This window comes from Solea senegalensis, linkage group LG10 (genome assembly GCF_019176455.1).
Source record: "Solea senegalensis isolate Sse05_10M linkage group LG10, IFAPA_SoseM_1, whole genome shotgun sequence".
NCBI lineage: Eukaryota > Metazoa > Chordata > Actinopteri > Pleuronectiformes > Soleidae > Solea > Solea senegalensis.
In genome coordinates, this window is record NC_058030.1 from 22,432,004 (window position 1) to 22,450,739 (window position 18,736).

The window sequence follows — 18,736 nt, forward strand, 5'->3', positions numbered from 1 at the left end:
ACGTAGTTTGCTCACATGCTGTCGTACGGCATCACCTGAAGACACACAGCTTCTTCTCCTCCTCCTCTCCTCCTCTCCGTCTCTCTCTCTCTCTGTCTTCTCATTCCCTGCCACACGCTAACTTCCACAAAACAAGAGCAGGTGCTTCTAAATCACGATGGTATCTGCATGCACTGCATAGACTTATATAGATATCTTGTGCATAGATTTTCATCTCGGAAGAATTCAGAGAACAGAATCTTTGGAAAAGAACCAACATTTATTTAAATAACTGAAAAACAAACAGCAATAACAAAAACATCTACTGGACCTACCATACACATGTTAAATGTTTGTACAAAAATGTTACCTTTTTTCAGTTGCAGGAGCATAAAACGATTATTATTATTGTTATTATTATTATTATTAGTGTTATACAGACCAGTAAACGAAGCATGCTGTATCCCCTGTACATGTTATACAAATATTTACAGTCATTCAACATGAATGCATTGTCAACGCCATGAACAATCTCACACTACTACTGTTTATATATATATCATGGTTTTTTTTTTCTAAGTGAACAAAATGTTCTGTCGTTAACACAAAGAAACGTCATACTTAAAACTGATGATTTAAATTAAAGGGATAGTTCAGTTTTCTACGGTGTGTGAGAGAGTTAAACAGAGTCAGTGACACAGAGAGGCAATATTATCCAATCATGCAATTCCTTAGTTTTTACTAATTCATATCTTTGTGATAACCACGGAAAATATGTGTGGGGCATAACATATTAACTATATTACATGAGCTATAACATGATATTACTATAATATGATCTCTTTATTAGCACACTATTACCATTGTAACCACACATACCATCTACAGCGTTAACCAGTTTGAATATTTTACACAATCATTTATCACAACAGTGCAGACGCAGTGGTAGATCAGCTGTTTGGATTTTCATTTCAAAGTATTTCAAATACAGCAAAGAATGATTATTATATTCTAAGACTTTTCTCTGCTGTCCTCACTAACATCCAAAGAATGTGTGAATTGTTGTTGTTCAAAAAAAAAACCTGAACTATCCCTTTAATATTACTTTTGAACTATTTCAGCATTCGTCGTTCGCGCTCTATGAACTCAGAGTTAGGTTTTGTGTCGCTGCAGTTGAACAGTTCTGTCACGAATGCGTCATCGCTCAGTGAGTGCACACAGCTAATCCTGATTTTCCGTCGAACCTCATCACCACCCTGCCTCTCTCTCTTCCTCCCTCTCTCCATGATGCCTCCTGTTCCTGCTCTTCTTCATTTCCTGCATGTGTTTCCATTTGCCGACTCGCCCTCGCGGCCGCGGCGGCTTCTTCTCGGACCAAAGCGAGCTGCAGTATTCCTCCAGGGACGCGAAAGGAGAGCTCATCACTCGCAGGTAGTCTTTGTAGCGCTGGCGGGACTCCGCGCCGTGCCGCAGCTGCAGCGCGGGGTCCTCGCTGGGCTTGGGCTTTCCGTCCAGCTGGCCGTGTGTAACAAGTTGTAGCGTGAGACGGAGGAGAGTGTGCGTGAAGTGTGTGTGTTCTTGAGCTACACAGATGTACACGCCAGCGTCGGAGGCATGGAGGGAGCGGATCAGGAGACCTCGGTCAGTGGGAACCACGCGGTCGTCCAACTTGACCTGCGGGAAAATCAAAAAATAAACAAAAAACTACATAAGCCAGTTCACAATTTAAGTGTAAACAAACCCCTTAACCCCTAAAGAAGTGTATATATGTATCTAGTGTTGTTGATCCAAGTGAAAATCTTCCCAGTTTAGTGTAAAATATTGAAATTAAATAAAAATCAGTGGATCTACTAAATTAAAATGTTGCCATTGGATTTCTGAGTCCAATTTGTGTCACCGATACAAGCTTTCTTCAAGCACAAGGCTTGTTGTCCCCGACTCCTCCCCCTTTTATGAAGCATGGGGTCACGCCCTGGACAGGTCGCCAGTCCATCTCAGGACCAACATCCAGAGATGAACAACCATTCACTCTCACATTCACACCAACGGTCAATTTAACATGAACAATTAAGCGCTGCATGTTTTTAGACTGTGGGTGGAAGCTGGAAAGGAAACTGATTAGTTTAGTTCAGTGTTCACCAAAAAAAACAAACATTAAAATGTTAAATGGTTAGATTTCCCCAGAAAAAAAAATAAAAAATTGAAGGTCAGGGTTGCATCTGGGAAAGTAACAACATTAGAAACACTGCACAAATGCACTATTGTGTTTTCTAAAAGATGGCAGAGGGAATAAAACTCCCCACAGCTACCCACTAATTCTATCAAAATGATGGATGAACTGAGAAAATCAGCCCTAAACTGATGGGATGAGGTAGGAGTCACTGGATCAGGAGGATTAAAATGTTCACAACACAACTAACTCAGAAACATTTAAAATTTTAAAACTCAATTTAAAACTCTGGTGACAAAAACCCGACCACCTGCCTCTGTCCCCTCACAGGTGAACCCACCAACAAAACCTAAGATTCTGGATCTCTGTTCTTTTCTACAGCTGCTTCATTGTGGATTAAGTTACCTTAATGTCTTTTTTTCTGATTTTCATAGACCTGGACCTGTGACTAACCCTAACCCTTATCCTATGTCCTCAGTAAGCATGCTGGGCGAGAATGTGTGTGTGGCTTTGTATTTATTACCCCTTCAGGACCTCTTCTGGCATACGCACTGACCTTGTCAGGACCTGTGGTCCTCATGGGGACCAAATCCTGGTTGTTATGAGGTAAAACCTCATTCCTGAGTCTCTGGTCAGACTTAAGGGATAACATGCAAATGCAAATTGCGATGAGGTTAGCGTAAGGGTTATGTTGGGTTCCATTTACATCCGAACTTGAAAGTCGGAGCAAAGTGTGACGTTACCCCCCCCCCCTCCCGAATTACTGCATTCCAGAGAGAAGATGGAAAAATAATGGGACGCAAACCAACCTCAGTCTAGGAATTGTTAGCAATACCAGTTGATAACAACCTCTACACATTATCTGGTGATGACAATTTCACTACTGTGTGTACAACTGATTTACTGTCAATCAAATATGACAGTAAAAACAACAGTGTTTGTTTGTATGACAGCGGCCTTCTCGGAATCCTAACTTGGATTATATGAGGTTGCTTCGAGTTCCCAAGTTGGAAATTCCAAGTTCCAACTACAAATGGAATGCACAATTTGACACTAACTGGTTAGATTTGGGTTAAAATGTTGTACTTTTAATAAAAATAAAAAAAAAAGACTCACTTCAGCCGTATCAATACAGTTGAGAATAACGATTGGTTAGCCTAACCAAACAAATGGCAGTCTCTCTCTGTGTGCTGGTGTGGGAGGGTGCATGTGCTTGTTGTTAAGGTGTAAGGCTAAGTAGCGTGCTAATGTTTATAGTCCACCATGACTCATCAGGGTGCATGTCCGCTGCTGGAACCTAAAACAACACAGCTGTGTTCAGAGGACAGTCAAAGAGCGTGTGGACTCTTCAAAAGCATACCTCCAGCCCTCACTCGTGTTAAACTTATGGCCTTCACTTCTACCAACTTCTGCCCACGACTGATTTGCCAGCAATAAAAAAAAACCTCCAGAAATCTATTGAGAACGTAGAAGTGACCTATGCAGAGCATCTGTGCAGACGCTCTTCCTTTCTTTCCTCAAAATATCTGTGACGAAACGGCGATGCCAACCATTTAAACTCTGTCCAGACTGTGTGTGTGTGTGTGTGTGGAAATCTGATCAAGACAACGACCTCCTGCAGAGAACACCAATGCAGCTTTGACGTCTGTGTTTGTCGAGACCCAAAACATCATGGAGTTATACAATTTTTTTTTAATGGATTAAATGTGTTGGGATACACTGTGCTACAGTGGCTAGAATTATTGCCTCACAGCATGACTGGGTGGGCGACTGGTTCGGATTCCAGTTCAGCATTTCTGTGTGGAGTTTGCGTGAACAGGTTCTCCAGGTTCCTCCCACAGTCCAAAGACGTGCAGATTAGGTTAATCTATAGAGTGAAGGATTGTGAGTCTCAGTGTGTTTCTCCTGTGATGGATTGGTGACCTGTCCAGGGTGTACTCGACCTTTTGCCCTGTGTCATGTCTGGGATTGAACACTTTTTTGAAGTGCGTGTTGTGGTCCACTGTATAACACCGCTTTGGCACTGTTGGTTTTCTTCAGCTATGGAGCTTTGTAACTTGTTCCAGCACGACTTTGCTTTTCCATTAAGGATAATACCTTTGGTTGTCACTGGAAGAGTCACGAGTGCGACGCCTGACACAAGAATCAAACTGAACAATACTGAGCTGTCAGTTAAAAAGACTTAAAAATCCTAAAAACATGTTCATCTCCAATATTTGACAAAGGACATTTCAAAAATCTCAATATAGCTATGTTTTCTTTTACATAGCTAAAAAGAGGCCAATTCTCCTCTCAATGAATATAACAGCAGCAACCAACTCCAGTGCATGAGGGCAAGTTAGATTAATCCAGGGTTCACAGTGTGTTGAAACATGAGCGGTAACAAGGAGCAGCTAACAAGATGTTTTCAATGACCCTGGTGTATTTTAACTTCTGGGGGGTCCACAGCATGTGGAGCTTAGAGGAGCAGCTTCAAGATGTATTCAAGAAACCTTGAAAATGTTTCTGCAAACATCTAAACAGTCCACAAACCAGGACAGGACACATCGTACTTCAAAGTAACTTAACATGGAGGTAATATGGCTATCGCCGTCTTGGTTTTTAATAACTTCAATTTTGTAATGTTTCTTTTGGCAACATTGGAAAACAGATGTGAAAATTGTTTTGTTGACAGTTTTCTGCCAAACCAAACTAAAGTGGTGCCAGGTGCAGCTCTGCAACCCATACCTGCTTTTAATGAGCCAATTCAGCAAGGTGGACCAGGACCAAGACCCAAAACCAGGAGTGGAAATCAATTTATCTTCTTATCCTCCCAATAATCCGTATGTTTCTCAGTGCCAGGGCCACAGAGGACATTTACAGCTACCGGTAATACATGCATGCTATATACAAAATAGGTATTGGAGCAATATGTTAGTATTCTATCTATAACGTGACATGAGTCAAGATATTTATGATAAAGTCTATGTGATGACTTCCTGGTTTTAAAGGATGTTGCATTGATAATCATCATATTTGTAATAATTAATAAATGAGTGAAATACACTAAATAGTCTAAATGAAATATTATATATTGATTACACAAGGAGTCAAAATTATTATTTCAAGAAGTCACTTTCGTTTTAAGCGTAATTATTTGTGTTATAGCGGAATTTGACCAACTTTATAGTCAATGTTTCTTACACACGTAAATATCCTTCATTTAACATTAAAAAAGCCAAAGAAATAAAAGGTAATAAAGAGTTGATATTTTATTTTAGAGTGTATTCACAGTGTATTGTTACTCTCAACTTTATATCTCATATACCAGGATATAGCCTAAAAATATCTAGATATTATTTATAAGCCACATCGCCCGGTCTTATAATAAAACATAGATCAAGTTTCTCATTGCACCAGTACTTTTCAGTAAAAATACAGAACTATCGCTTTACAACCTCCCAAAAAAGACTATGTTTTGTTTTTTTTCATGAAAAGTTTGCATGAAATTAAGTTAAGGAGTCATTGTGAGAAAGACAGTGGAATATCCTCCAGCTCACATCTTTCATAGGGAATAAGAAGTGGGAGTAAATGAATGAGTGAATGAGGAGAGTTGTATCAGGATAGATGGCTGCAGGTGCTGTGAGCAGCTGGTCAAGGACGTTTTTTGTTTTTTTTCTCAAAACCCATCAGGAGGCAGCGAGCGCGGAGAGAAAGAGACTGTGGGACACGGACAAGTATGAGCAAACAAAGTGGAGGGAGTACAGAGCGCGAAGGAAGGAAGTGAGGAGAGATTAAGGTGGCACTGATGGGGTTGAAGGACACAGGGAGATGGGATGACAGACGGGGAGAAATGATGGGAAGAAAAGAGCAGGGGAGTGAGAGGTTGAAGTGAACCAGACACTTCCGACATCACCTGGTCCATTATCACACGCCCAGCTGAGAGAAGCTAAACCCAAGTCTCTCACACACACACGCACACACACACACACACTCGCGCTGTAGGTCAGTGTTTCTCAAGCCTGATCCTGAGGATCGACTGCGCTGCATGTTTCAAACGCTCAGCTCATCAGCAAGCTCTGCACAAGCCAGATAATGACCCGCTCATCAGGTGTGTTGGAGCAGGGAAAACGTCTAATACATTCACAGACAGACAGACAGACAGACAGACAGACAGCGGTTCAAGTCGAAGTGTGAGGGTTTGAATCCCGGCTCTGCTAATCTACATGGGTGTGAATGTAATACTGAAGTGTGGTCAGCAAGACTAGAAACGTGCTATATATATATATGTAGAGAAAAACTAAATATACAATAAGAAGTTAAAAAAAAGATACAGACAACATAAGAAGGTAGAAAATGTTAAAATGTTTAGGAAATTGTATTTAACCACAAAAAAAAATAATAATTCAACAATAATGAATATTTAGTGCAACTGTGCAGTTCTGTGCAAAGGTGCATCTATTTGCACAACGTGGCAGCAGCAGCAAGCATGTGTGTTTGCAGATTGTTGATGGTTGTTTTTCTTCAACTCTATATTAATTTATTGATGGAAAGTCTGTTGCACTGTGAAAGTTGCAATGTCCTTGACCTATTTTCCCTTTTAAATATAATGACATATCATTTTTTTTTAGGCTCGGGACACTCTTTAAACACTGAAGCAATATTTTTTCATTTCAAGTATTGGCATTGGCCATTATGAGGGACATTTGTAAGTGTTTTTGCTATAAAAAACCACTTACTTTGGTCTGATTTATTATCTAAACGAGGCATCAGAAAGATTCTGGGACTAAAAACTGTGTTACCCTGCCAGTAAATCCAGGTGATGCATGTTTCATGTCAGACAGTGAGATAAACTAATGTTCCTAAAGGCTTTCTTGTCATAAAACCCACGGAATCTGCGTTCGATTCCTTATTATATATATTTTACACGTCGTGTAGTGTTTTCTTTGCCTCCGTGTTTATCTCATGACAATCCTGAGGGAGGAAGACCCCCTGCCTTCACTCCTTCATCACTTTGTCTAGAGTACAGTAGGTCACATATCATCGCATGCCTACGCACACAAACACAGAAAAACACCCCATTGTCCTCATTACCCTAAAACACATGGCTGTCCCCAGGGAGCGCTCTGTAGGGGATCACACACACACACACACAGGGCTTTTGTGCTGTGACAGCCTATAAAGGAACACATGGGTCTTGAGTGGCCTCCGCACCTGTCGTTGTGTTTACATTCACCCCAGAGGGTGAGGACAGCAGTGCATTTGTGGAAGTGAGTAAGTGCAGTGAGAAGCGGAAAGAGACGGGGACTGGCGGTAAACAATGGGTGTGGAGGAAGGTTTGGACGTGTTGGGACAGCAGAGGGACGAGTACGCGGCTCTCCATCCATTCTCCATTCTCATTCAGGAGACAAGTGTCATCATCAAGGAGTTTCTTTCCACACCTTCACAAACACAAACACATTATCTCTTGTGCATCGTCCTCTTCACACCACTGTGCCTCTCATACCTATTTTACACCATTATTTATTTATTAATTTTAAAACACAGGTGAACCGGCGAGAACAAAGCGCTTCCCGCTGCCCAGCAAAATCAACTTGTTAAAGGTGCAATATGAAAGAAATGGTCATCAGATATTTAGGAAACGTGTGAAATAACGTCTTCACTGATAACGGTGGTATGGCCAATTTATTAACGTTTTAAATTTTGATTTTGATAGCTCACAGTTTAGATCATGGGGCAAGTAGTTGTTGTTTTTTTAATCATTTTCAGAGATAAATGTGTCATGTGATCATCAAACAGCCGCTCTGAGTCACATGTCTCATTCCCAAAACATGAGAGGAAGTTGGGATTGAAAAAAATAAAATAAAATTGCCTCTCACAAGGATCTTAAGCTTATTCTACTCTTGAACAAGTGGAAAAAGTGGGTGAAACAGCCCTTTAACTTTTGTCACTGTGATGGCGCTACTAAATCACTGACTGTAGACAGTGTGCACACACACACACACACACACATATTGGTGATTTACAGCCTCCTGTCAGAAAAGCTGCAGCTCGCTCTAACTGTGTCTGGCTCCAGAGGAAAAAAAAAAAAGCATGTTGGATTCGGACAAAAATTATGGGATGTCTTTCAATATTTTCTGTCGAGTTCAGACAGAAAAAATGCAGACGCACTCTAGCGTGTGTGCTCGTACTGAGTGAGCGGTGCAGCTGTGTGCGTGTGTGTGTGTGTGTGTGTAAATGTTACAACGTACATGGGCGGTGGAGTAAATTGTTAATTGCTGCAATTACTCTCACAGTTATGGCCCGTACATACTCAGAAACAGATACATGTGTTCTTGTTTTTGAGGTGACAAGAGCAAGAACAAAGTTAGTTCAGGTCAGGACATCTCATACTTAACTCCCGGGAAGTCCTCACACGGAATGACGACCACGTCCACTTCAAATTTGTGGTCCAATCACACAATAGTTGTCGGAAACCACGGAAGGAAAAAAAGTTCGGCCAAGATGATTTGTCAAGAACAAGCAGCAAGAACTCAGAAATGAGAGCTGCAAGAAAATAACAACACCATTCTTTCCTTGTAGCCCTGGGAGAGAGAACAACTGTCTCTGTCCTTGTACAGGCCTTCACATCTTCAGCTAAGCCCTTAGCCATGGATGTATTATAAGAACTGGATAGAGCTCCGCCCCTCTGGTTCCGTTCATTCCTATGGAGTTGCTCCGACTTCCGCAGAGTTTCCGACTTCCGCGCTTATTTCCGGGTTGTGTAGAGCATGAGCATGTGCAGTAGCGTTACCCCCTACGTGAAGGAGCCGTCCAGTTTTTGTATAAGAAAACTCCTAATTGCCTTCATTTGTTCACATTTGTCGTAAAGTGTTCACATCGTATGCTTCCCTGACAGTAGCCGTTCCCGCGACGCCAAAAAATGCTTAGTGTTACCAAACCTAAAAAGCCTTGCTACCTATGTCTTTGTTTTTGACCAGAGGAGAAGAAAAACAAGGGCCTGAATGAAGGAGGAAAGAGCCACTAGCAACTTCACATTCATACTGCGATCAAGGTCAAGGTGGAAAATTCAAGCCAAAGCACAGTTTCTCCTCTTCACACAGAAAAGCTGCTCCTGCAATGAGGCTGCAGAACCACTGATGGAGAGAGGGGGAGACAGAGAGCAGGCCTGGCGCTAAACCAGCTCTTTGTTTGTGTACAGTATGTCGTTAAACTGCGACCAAAATGGTGAAAATGTCACTTCTCTACACGTCTGTTCAACAGGAAGTTTAATACAAGTGCGTTTACAATGATATTCCAGACAAACATTGATGAACAGCGATGTTTGCGAGTAGACGTGTAGTATGTGTGTGTGTGTGAGCAGAAAACTTTGCTGAATTTAACATGATTTGAAACCTAATTTTTAAACCCTCATTTACGTTCTTGGTCATTCAAATCTGAAACACATTCTTCTGTGGGCTGCCAAAGTCAGAAGAGATATTTTTTATCACTTTACAGGAACTTTAAAATATGATACAGAAGGGTGGAGTAACACTTAATGTAGCTGAACATTTGATCAGATTAGCATTGTAGAGGACAATGGACTGAAGAAACCATTCAAATAGCATCGGTAGACACATGTAACACTAACTTAATCCTATTGTGTCAGAAATGCACACATGAACAGGGTATAATCACAATTACTTCATTGTATTTTTTCACGATTGTACAATACTTTACTTGTCCATCTTCTCAGTAATGTCTTCTGTTCTGTTCTGGGTATAGTGTGTCTGTGTCTCAGGGACTGCAGACGGAAATGAGCTCAGAGAGCTCAGTATTAATCCTCTATGATTAATGCTGGTCTACATGGTCCCTGTTCAATAAACTAAATCTATCTATCTATCTATCTATCTATCTATCTATCTATGACGCTGCCTGCTCTGTTACAGGACACCACAGTGGGCGTCTGTCAGTGATGTTCGAAGCGTCACAGCGCACTTTGCTGTTCAAGACTGGAAACTGCAGTTGTTTGCACTAAATGTGAGAAAAATGAACTCTACATTCTTATTTTCTCTCTTACAAACTCACTAATCACTCTATGATTTAAGACGGCTACTTGATTGGGACTTGTCATTTATACAAATGAAAATAATAACAATAATAATAATAATAATAATAAAATAGAATAATAGAGAAAAATAGTTTACATTTTTCCATACTTCCATCACTTCCCACTGCAGATAAATCATGTTTTTTAAATGAGTGGAAAAGGGGCTTTGGTAATATTTTACCAAAAGTTATTCTGAACCACATTTGTACCTTTGTTTTTATTAATATGCTGTTTATATCCTTTAGGAAAACCCACATTCTATTCAACTCTAGTCCAAAATCAGCCAGAAATCTGCATATTCTACAAGTTGTTTTCTCATGTTTAATTTTCATTTCAAAACAATATAGAAAAGAGGATCAAAGCTCTTCCTTGAATAGCTTAAGGTTGCCAACATGGAAAAGCAGTTGCATTGCAGCCCAAATACTTGGCTTTTCTATGTGATGCAATGTCATCTGTGTAACTTTTTATTCTACTTTTTCTCAGATTTATTTGAGGTAACTCATTCCTCACCTTTCAAAACAGTGGAGTGTGCAGAAAAATTTCAAAAAGCCCTGAACGCTCATAAACATCAATAACAATCTTATTCAGGGAACGAGAGACCATGCATAACTCCCTTATAAGCTATATTTCACCGATATATGTGGCTTTTGGGTATAAAACCCTGCATATGAGTTGCAAAATGCATTATCACCAACCCAGCACTGTTTTTATCTTCCCCAAGATAAGCAATACCTGCAGCCAGGTGATTTGTGGCACAAACACTGGTTTACGAGTTCAAAGTCATTGAGATGGACATAAAGTCTGAAGTTTTTAGATGCTTTGAAGTACCTTTGTAATAAACCTTCCTGCTTTTTGACCTCAAATCCTTAAAAAATGTGACCTCCCTCAGGTACATTAAAGGAAAACACACACCTTTGGAATTACATAGACAAAGTACGTTGTAAAAAAGAGACAAGGGACGTAAAAATGAGCCATTTGTGTGCTTACAAGTTTGTACATGAGTTCACTCTCACTCACCTCCTCCCTGCGCTCAGATCCCGATCTCTGGATGTACCACCGGATCTGTGCTTGTTGAGATTTTGGGATACACTCGAGGAATGTGGAGTTGCTTTGCACGCCAAAGAGAACCTTCTCCTCCACTTGTCCTCCACCAAGACCTGAAGAAAACGTGGCCGTTACTGATCGATGAGTCTCTGTGTTCAAATCAAATGAAATCCCAATATTCACAATTCCAATATTGTCCCCACAGGGAAGTTTTTAAGTTTAAGTTTGTAAAACAGCTGCAGAGCAGCATAGTCTGGTTCACATACGTCACCGAATTTTAACGACAAAGAACCAAATAAATTAAAAGAGGCAAATAAGTAAGGAATACATGACAGACGAGAGGTTGCGGTGGTTGTTTTTGCATTTGCTTGCTCTGGAACATCTGCCTGAAGGTGGTGATGGATCACTGAGAATCTTTTCAGCCAGTTTGATTCCAGAACCTTCAGAAATTGCCTCAAGGACAGGATGTTGTGCAGGATTAAGGGCCAAATCATAGTGTACATTGTCATTGCACATGTTCCCTGTCGCACAAATCTTTCCACTGGAGTTGGTGCCACACTCTGTGTTATCTTGTCTTGGTCAAAAGAGACAACGAAAAGCACAACAACTATGGAAACTTGCTTAGGGTTTTTATTTATCACGTGCTTTATCACATTTGTTTGCATTTGTCTCTTTGTATATTGTTTATTTTACATCCGACTGTCTGCTCCAAGCCCTGCTGCTGAAACAAGTGAAACAAAGTGCGTGCAAAGCTATGTCTCTTTCTGGCTTTTTCATGTTTTACTAAGTACTTGACCGCTGGAGGAGACCAAAGCAGATCAACGTCACTGTTCGGCAGAGTTTGTACTGAATGTTATTGTGAACGCTTCAGTATCAAACCACTCGATAAACAATCATGTAACGGAGTGACATTTTCACCATTGTGGTCGCAGTTTTAGCCCCAGTCCTGCTCTCTGTCTCCCTCTTTCTTTAATAGTGGTACTGCAGCCTCACAGCAGGGTTCACACTTTTGTCATGAAATCATTTTTCACACTTTTCAGCAGTTCAACTTCTCCTGAAAAAAAGATGTTCTGCACGTTTTAAAATGATGACAAATTATATTTTTTCTTCATTTGCTTATTTCTTAACTTTTATTGCTTATATTCAATTAAATATGTCTTTATTAGATTTTGTTTTACTTATTATTATGGTGGTAATAATAATAATAATAACAATGTCTTCTTATCACTATTATATTGAGTCTTTTGAAACTTTCATACTTTATCTTTCATTATTTTATCTACAAATCCTTTATTGTACAGTTGTACTTTAGTCCTTTAATTCTTTAATCCAGGATGTGAGTCTGCTTTTCTTTCCTTTATTCTTGCACTTCATTTCCTCATCTTTACGAATGTTGAGTGAAGTTTTCTGTCATGGCCCCAACTGATTAACAAAGACATATCTGAAGAATCCGTAAAAGACAACATCTACATACTGTCTTCTGTGTCCCAGCACTGACTGGCAGGGTCTCCATGCTTGATGTCCTGTCTCCTGGCCCGTCTGAAGAACAAACACACAATTATTATTCATTTATTTATTTACTTATTTATTTACAGCCGTATCTGTGACACAAAATATTATTTTGGAATTGGAAACACATTCTCTCCAAGATATGATTTACAACGTCGTGTTTTACTCATGTTATTTAAAACATTCACTTAAAAGGTTGGATAACAGTAATCTGTGGTGTTTCAGACGTCCCACTATTCCGACTTTTCACGAGCACGTACGTTTGAGTTATATGACAGTTGTGCATTGGGAAACATCTACCTCAATTTGAAAACACATGCAGGAAATGCAGCACAAGCACACAGATGAAGTGCTTGCAGCGCGTTTGTCTAATTTGAAGCTGAACTCTCAGGGTTAAGTCTCCGCAAGGTTTGGAGCATGTGCTCAAAGATGTAAACACATGGTCTGAAGTGTGCGGTGCCTTTAGGACATGTCCAGATGACCAGTCAGGTAAAAATAAGAAAGAAAAGAAGAAGCCACCATCTGGCATGGGAAAAAAAAAGAATGAAGAGGTGAGGAGAAGCAAAATAATAAAAAAAGGAGTGTCATTGTTGGAACACACTTTTTTAACCAGGAATAAAAATCATCAATATTTAAAAAAACACATTCAATTCTACCATGAAGAAGATTGTGATCTTTAAAGCTTTAAACACACGCATGCTTTATTCATTTTCTTTACATTTTTTTGTTTTTAAGTGAACAAATTATAGTGATTACCTTTTTTATTTTGTTTATTTAACCCATCCTCTACTAGGAACCTTTCTAGAACTAGGAACAGGGTCCAGGGAGCAAATGAGGGTTGGGTTCCATTCTTAGAGGCACCTCAGCCCTTGGACCTGTTGGGATTTGAACTGGCAACCCTTCAGTTACAACAGCCAACTGAATAACTCACAAAATAAACATTCAAAGTGTAATTATGATATTTAATCAATATTTGACTGAAATAATTAGATTTTTTGTTAATAAGAAAATACTAAAACAAGACTTTTACTCGACTAAAACTTGACTAACAAAAAGAAGTATATGAATGACTAAATATGACAAAGACTGATAAGGACATTTGAAACAAGGCTAAGACTTATAGTCTATAATTCGGATGCAGAGACAGCAGCTTAGAGTGAACATCGCTCGTGCCATTGCGACCCACCTACACATGCCTTGTAATCGTTGTATAGTGTTTTTCTTGTTTGTTAAAAAGATCGAGGTTTTGGAAAACAAATACAATCGAGCAAGAAATCAGCTGCTGAGTTAAATATTTGGACTGTTTTCATTAGTTAGCTGTGAATTCATCGGAAAAGAAAACTCGGGGAAAATCGAAAATCCACATTCGGAAAAAATAAAAGTCGCAATTTTAGAACAGCAAAATTAGGACGGGAATGATGTGAATTCGTAAAATATTTCCAATGTGCAAATACTTTAACAATTATACAAATTGGTGACAAAAATGAACATGACAACGAGACAAGCTTGGACGAAGAAAGCCAATGGCAAAATTTGAATGTAGTAGCCGGTGTTTGACCAGAGAGGGCAGTAGATGCACTGATTTTTATCACAACATATCATTTTAGTACTTTTTATTAAACTGTGAACCTGGAACAACAAATAACATTACTAGATACCCATGTGGGGCTTTAGTTAAAACTATTTTATCAACTTTTATCAAATTCTTTGGACATAAAAGGTGACGACGTTGAAAATATAAAAAGATTCATCATGCGCACACTGTTTTTGTAGACAATTACAACAATTAACAAATCAGTACACACACGTTTGCATTAAAGTTGTGTAATTTAACACTGCTACCAATTATTTTAGTTTTAAAAGTCTATATTACACATATATCACATAAGACACAGCACCTCTTAGATGCAGGGACGTATCGGGAGCATGTTTGTCCATCCCAGGCACAGTACGGATCGCGGGCGAGGCAGCATTCAGCGCAGGCGTGGCCGTAAAGGTTACACCGACTGAGGGAAACCTGAGCGAGTCCCTCGCTCGAGCCCACGTACAGCTGTTGCTGGAAGTAAAAAGAAACCCACAGTCTTTAAGGAAGGTCAACACACGGTCAAATCATCTGAAAACAGCTTTGTTCTGGAGGAAAATCAAGGAAATCAAGTCGGTAAATAAGTGCGAGTCAAAGCATTGAAATAAAAACCATGAAAATTCTTTGTTTTTTTTTGGTTTTCTTAGAGAGATTCAGGCCTGCAACAATTCAATTATAAATAATTGTTTGTAAGTTAATAAGGGTTAATTATAATCCATTAGTCAATAAATCGCCAACTAATTGGATAATTCAATGATCAGTTTGTGTGTATTTTTTTATCATTAAAACAAGTTTTCTGGTTTCAGGTTTGGGAAACACTGACCAAAACATCAATTGTGAAAGTAGTCATAAGTTTTCTTTATGATTCATTTCATCAGATGAAATACAATTAAAAATGAATTTTGAAGTCATTGTTGTTGTTGAAACACTAGTTGATATTTCCATCAGTTGTATTACACTAAATAAACCAAAAAACTAATGAATTAATGAAGAAAACAATCCACAGATTAACCAATGAAAAAAGGGGGTTAATTGCATATTTTGTTGTTTTGTTTTTTTTATTAAAATGTGACACCTTGTCTGACTCATAAGAGATTTAAGGGATTGCTAATGAAAACATTCCACAAAAAAACTAGTGAGCAGGCACACACACACACACACACACACACACACACACACACACAGGTCAAGCACTGCTGATGATTAATGGAAGCTGTGACTGGAGTTGCAGAGTCTACCGACACTCCTGACCCGTGGATAACGAGGAAGAAGGGATTAAGACAGTCAGAAAAAAAGAGAAGATGGAGTGAAAATGGTATATTCAATATGATTTGTGGATTTTACACATGACAGTAAAACAGGGGTCTCAAATTTAAAGAATCTGATTAGACACCAATAAGTGTCTAATCTGGTCAAGAGGGGGCAGGTCTAGAAAGAAATGTGGAGGAAAAACAACTGTTCAATAGACGGTGAGTAATATGAGCTTAAAACGTAGTAATCAATGTTCCATTATGATATCCAATAACGCCATTTATGATGATATTTTACAGACTTTCAAAGTAAAAGTATTTGTTCTGATGTGGAAAATATGAATAAACAGCAAAGAGCATTGGGAAACAATGACCGACAGTGAGGTCCAACCTGTTTGGAAGACATCTCCATACTGAGGATGGGAGTTGGAACCTGCAAAACATGGTGGACAAACAGACTCCATCATGTTCCCTCACTGATTAAAATCTCAGAAAATTGTTAAATAAAGTGTTATTTGAAATGTTCTGTTCAGGAAACCTGGAAAACTTCAAGTTCTTCAAGCACCACTGCCTCCGTTGACCAGTTCTCTTGAGTGATGCTCACCACCTTCAGAACTGAGCCCACGTCTAAAACAGAGCGTGACACAGGAAGCTGAATCAGGTGAATTCCAAAAATGCTTTATAATACTTGCAAAAATGTTCTGTTGAGTTACCAACATCAGAAGAGCGTTAACAAGACCTGACAAAAACAAGGCTGCTGTTCTTATCATCTAGTGCCCTCTGCTGGTAAGGTTTGGATTTGCAAGAGACACACAATTTGAATGTTCACATTATGGGGGCTTGTCTTCCTTAAGGGGACAAAAATGAAGTCCCCATTAAGCAAATTATTTTAAGGTGAAGACATGTTGCATGGTTAGGATAAGGTTAGGGTTGGACCAGTAGTAGTTAAGGCTAGTTATAGTTAAGGTTAGGTCTCCAGGAAATGCATGCAAGTCATGCTTTTCTGGCATAAACACTGACCAGTAGTCCTCATGGAGACCAAGATTTCTGAGGAACTGGTTACATTTAGGGCTAATATGTTAATAATAGATACATAGGATTAAGTATTATCTGGTTATGGTTAAGTTCAGGGATATCACTTTGTTGAGGCCGTCCAAAATGAATGGAAGTCAATGTAATGTCCTCAGACTAGCTGCATGTGTGCATGTGTGAGTGTCTCACCTGTTCCCAGAAACATGACCTCATATTGTCCGTCTTCAGCCAAAACTCTGTCCACCACAATCTTGGTGAGGGTGTAGTCCACTCGCACACGTGTGAACACGGGCCGGCCGGTCAGAGGGTAGACGGAGCGGTACATCAGCGGGTGGAATCGGACGAAGCTGACGACCTCATCAGGGAAGTCTTTCGTGGTCTTGATCTTTGGATCGTATGTCTTGCTGGGACACTGAGAAAAAGCAAAAAGCAAAATTCAACAGTGAATCATCGAAGGCCTGCTGCAGCAACAACTGAGCGCTCACTGGTTCACAGAGACACATCGCCCTCTGGTGGTTGAATAAAAAATGTGCAAGAGCTGAAGCAAATCTGAACAATCTGTGACCTTAAACCTGACCCGACCCCCAACCACACACACACACACACACACACACCAAAGCTCCCCTCCCTAACTCATGCAAACTCAATTAAATAAAAACCTGATATGTCAGCTGCAGATGTGCACACGCACACATGCCCTACAGCATATTGAACATTTCACCCTTGAATCCGATATGATCCTGATTATATTATTATTTCGTAATTAGTCAGAAAGCTGAAGATTGTAGTGATATACGGTGTGTGTGTGTGTGTGTGTGTGTGAGTATTCACGATCCTTCCTGCTGCAAACAAAGCCTGGTACTAATGAGGCAGAGCAATAAACTGTATAAGAAGTGATTGTCGTTTCCCAGTTGTCTCTACAGCTTTGACTTGTTTTGACGTCACTTGTGTCCATGCTGTGTACGAGCTGTCAGTCCCGCTGGTGTCTGCTCATGTGCTTTATTGTCTATTTACCCCCAAACAATGGAAACATCATTTAGAAAATGTGCATCATGATCTGTGTCAGTGGCGTCCCCTAGTGGATAATAGCTACATGCACTTTCATGTACAGGCAGATGAAGTGGTTAAGGTCAAAGGTGAGGTGTGGTTAAATCAATGTTGGGCTAAAGCGTTGCCCGGTTATGATAAAGGTTAGGGAGAAGTGTGTGTGTGTGTGTGCACACGCTGCTTACGCTCTCCCTCTTTCCTCTCTATGTGAGTTTGTGTTTTCTCTCTTGCCCTCCCTGACTTGTGTGTGTTTGTGCGCTCTCTTTCAGTGTCCACCAGTGTTTTCTGTGTGTGTTGTATTTCTCTGTCTCTCTCTCTGTCTGTCATGTGTGTCTCTCTCCGCCTTAGTGTCTCTCTCTATCTCTCCCTGTGTCTCTCTCTCTCTCCCCCTCCCCCTTTAATCGATCACCCACCACTTCGATCTGTGTCAGTGCTTGTTTTCTTTTGTTTAAAACACCAAGATGCCTTTTATTAGACCTAAATGTGTTATAATTAAGTGTTTAAAGTTTAAAGAAAGCCATTAAACAACACTGTTTGTGTTGATTCTACGTTCATTCCATGATTTTATATAAATAAATATCTGTTATGAGCTTTATTTTCGCAATTAATTACAGAAGATTGTGCGATTAATTAGTTCATTTTATGACAGTGATCGATTGACAGCCCTAGTAAAAACTTGTCTTCATAGGGCCCTCACAACTTTAAAGGACTTTTTCAGGGTTAAGACTTGGGCTTTGTTTAGGCTTAGGGTAAAAGTTAAGATTATGCACTTAGTTGTGATGGTTAAGGTGAGGGGAATGCATTATGTCAATGATGTGTCCTGACTAAGATATAGCAACAACTTTGTGTGTGTGTGTGTGTGTGTGTGTGTGTGGTCTGCCTCTCGGACTAATCATGTGGGAAACACACCGTTCCAGGCCGTGGATATGGAATCTTCCCCTCATATTCCACCCATCTGTGGTCAGGCCCTTCCTTGTGAGCGTAAGGTCCATTAAACGCAGCTCGTATATCTGCCATGCTGTACACACACACCGCCGAGCCACGGAAGATGGAGC

The 18,736-nt window shown here is 39.9% G+C and overlaps 1 protein-coding gene across 1 annotated transcript in view; it reads right to left on the reverse strand.

The window, feature by feature from the left end:
• Positions 1 to 256: 256 nt before the first annotated feature.
• Positions 257 to 18,736, reverse strand: part of sema3d (sema domain, immunoglobulin domain (Ig), short basic domain, secreted, (semaphorin) 3D) — a 49,330-nt gene continuing 30,850 nt past the window's right edge. Inside the window, exons 11-18 of the mRNA XM_044036742.1 lie at positions 18,591 to 18,735; positions 16,824 to 17,046; positions 16,141 to 16,229; positions 15,994 to 16,035; positions 14,669 to 14,826; positions 12,736 to 12,800; positions 11,235 to 11,374; positions 257 to 1,653 (exon numbers count right to left, since the gene is read on the reverse strand). Of these exons, the coding sequence (XP_043892677.1) occupies positions 1,228 to 1,653; positions 11,235 to 11,374; positions 12,736 to 12,800; positions 14,669 to 14,826; positions 15,994 to 16,035; positions 16,141 to 16,229; positions 16,824 to 17,046; positions 18,591 to 18,735 (1,288 nt within the window). The 3' untranslated portion in view covers positions 257 to 1,227. The remainder of the gene's footprint in view (positions 1,654 to 11,234; positions 11,375 to 12,735; positions 12,801 to 14,668; positions 14,827 to 15,993; positions 16,036 to 16,140; positions 16,230 to 16,823; positions 17,047 to 18,590; position 18,736) is intronic.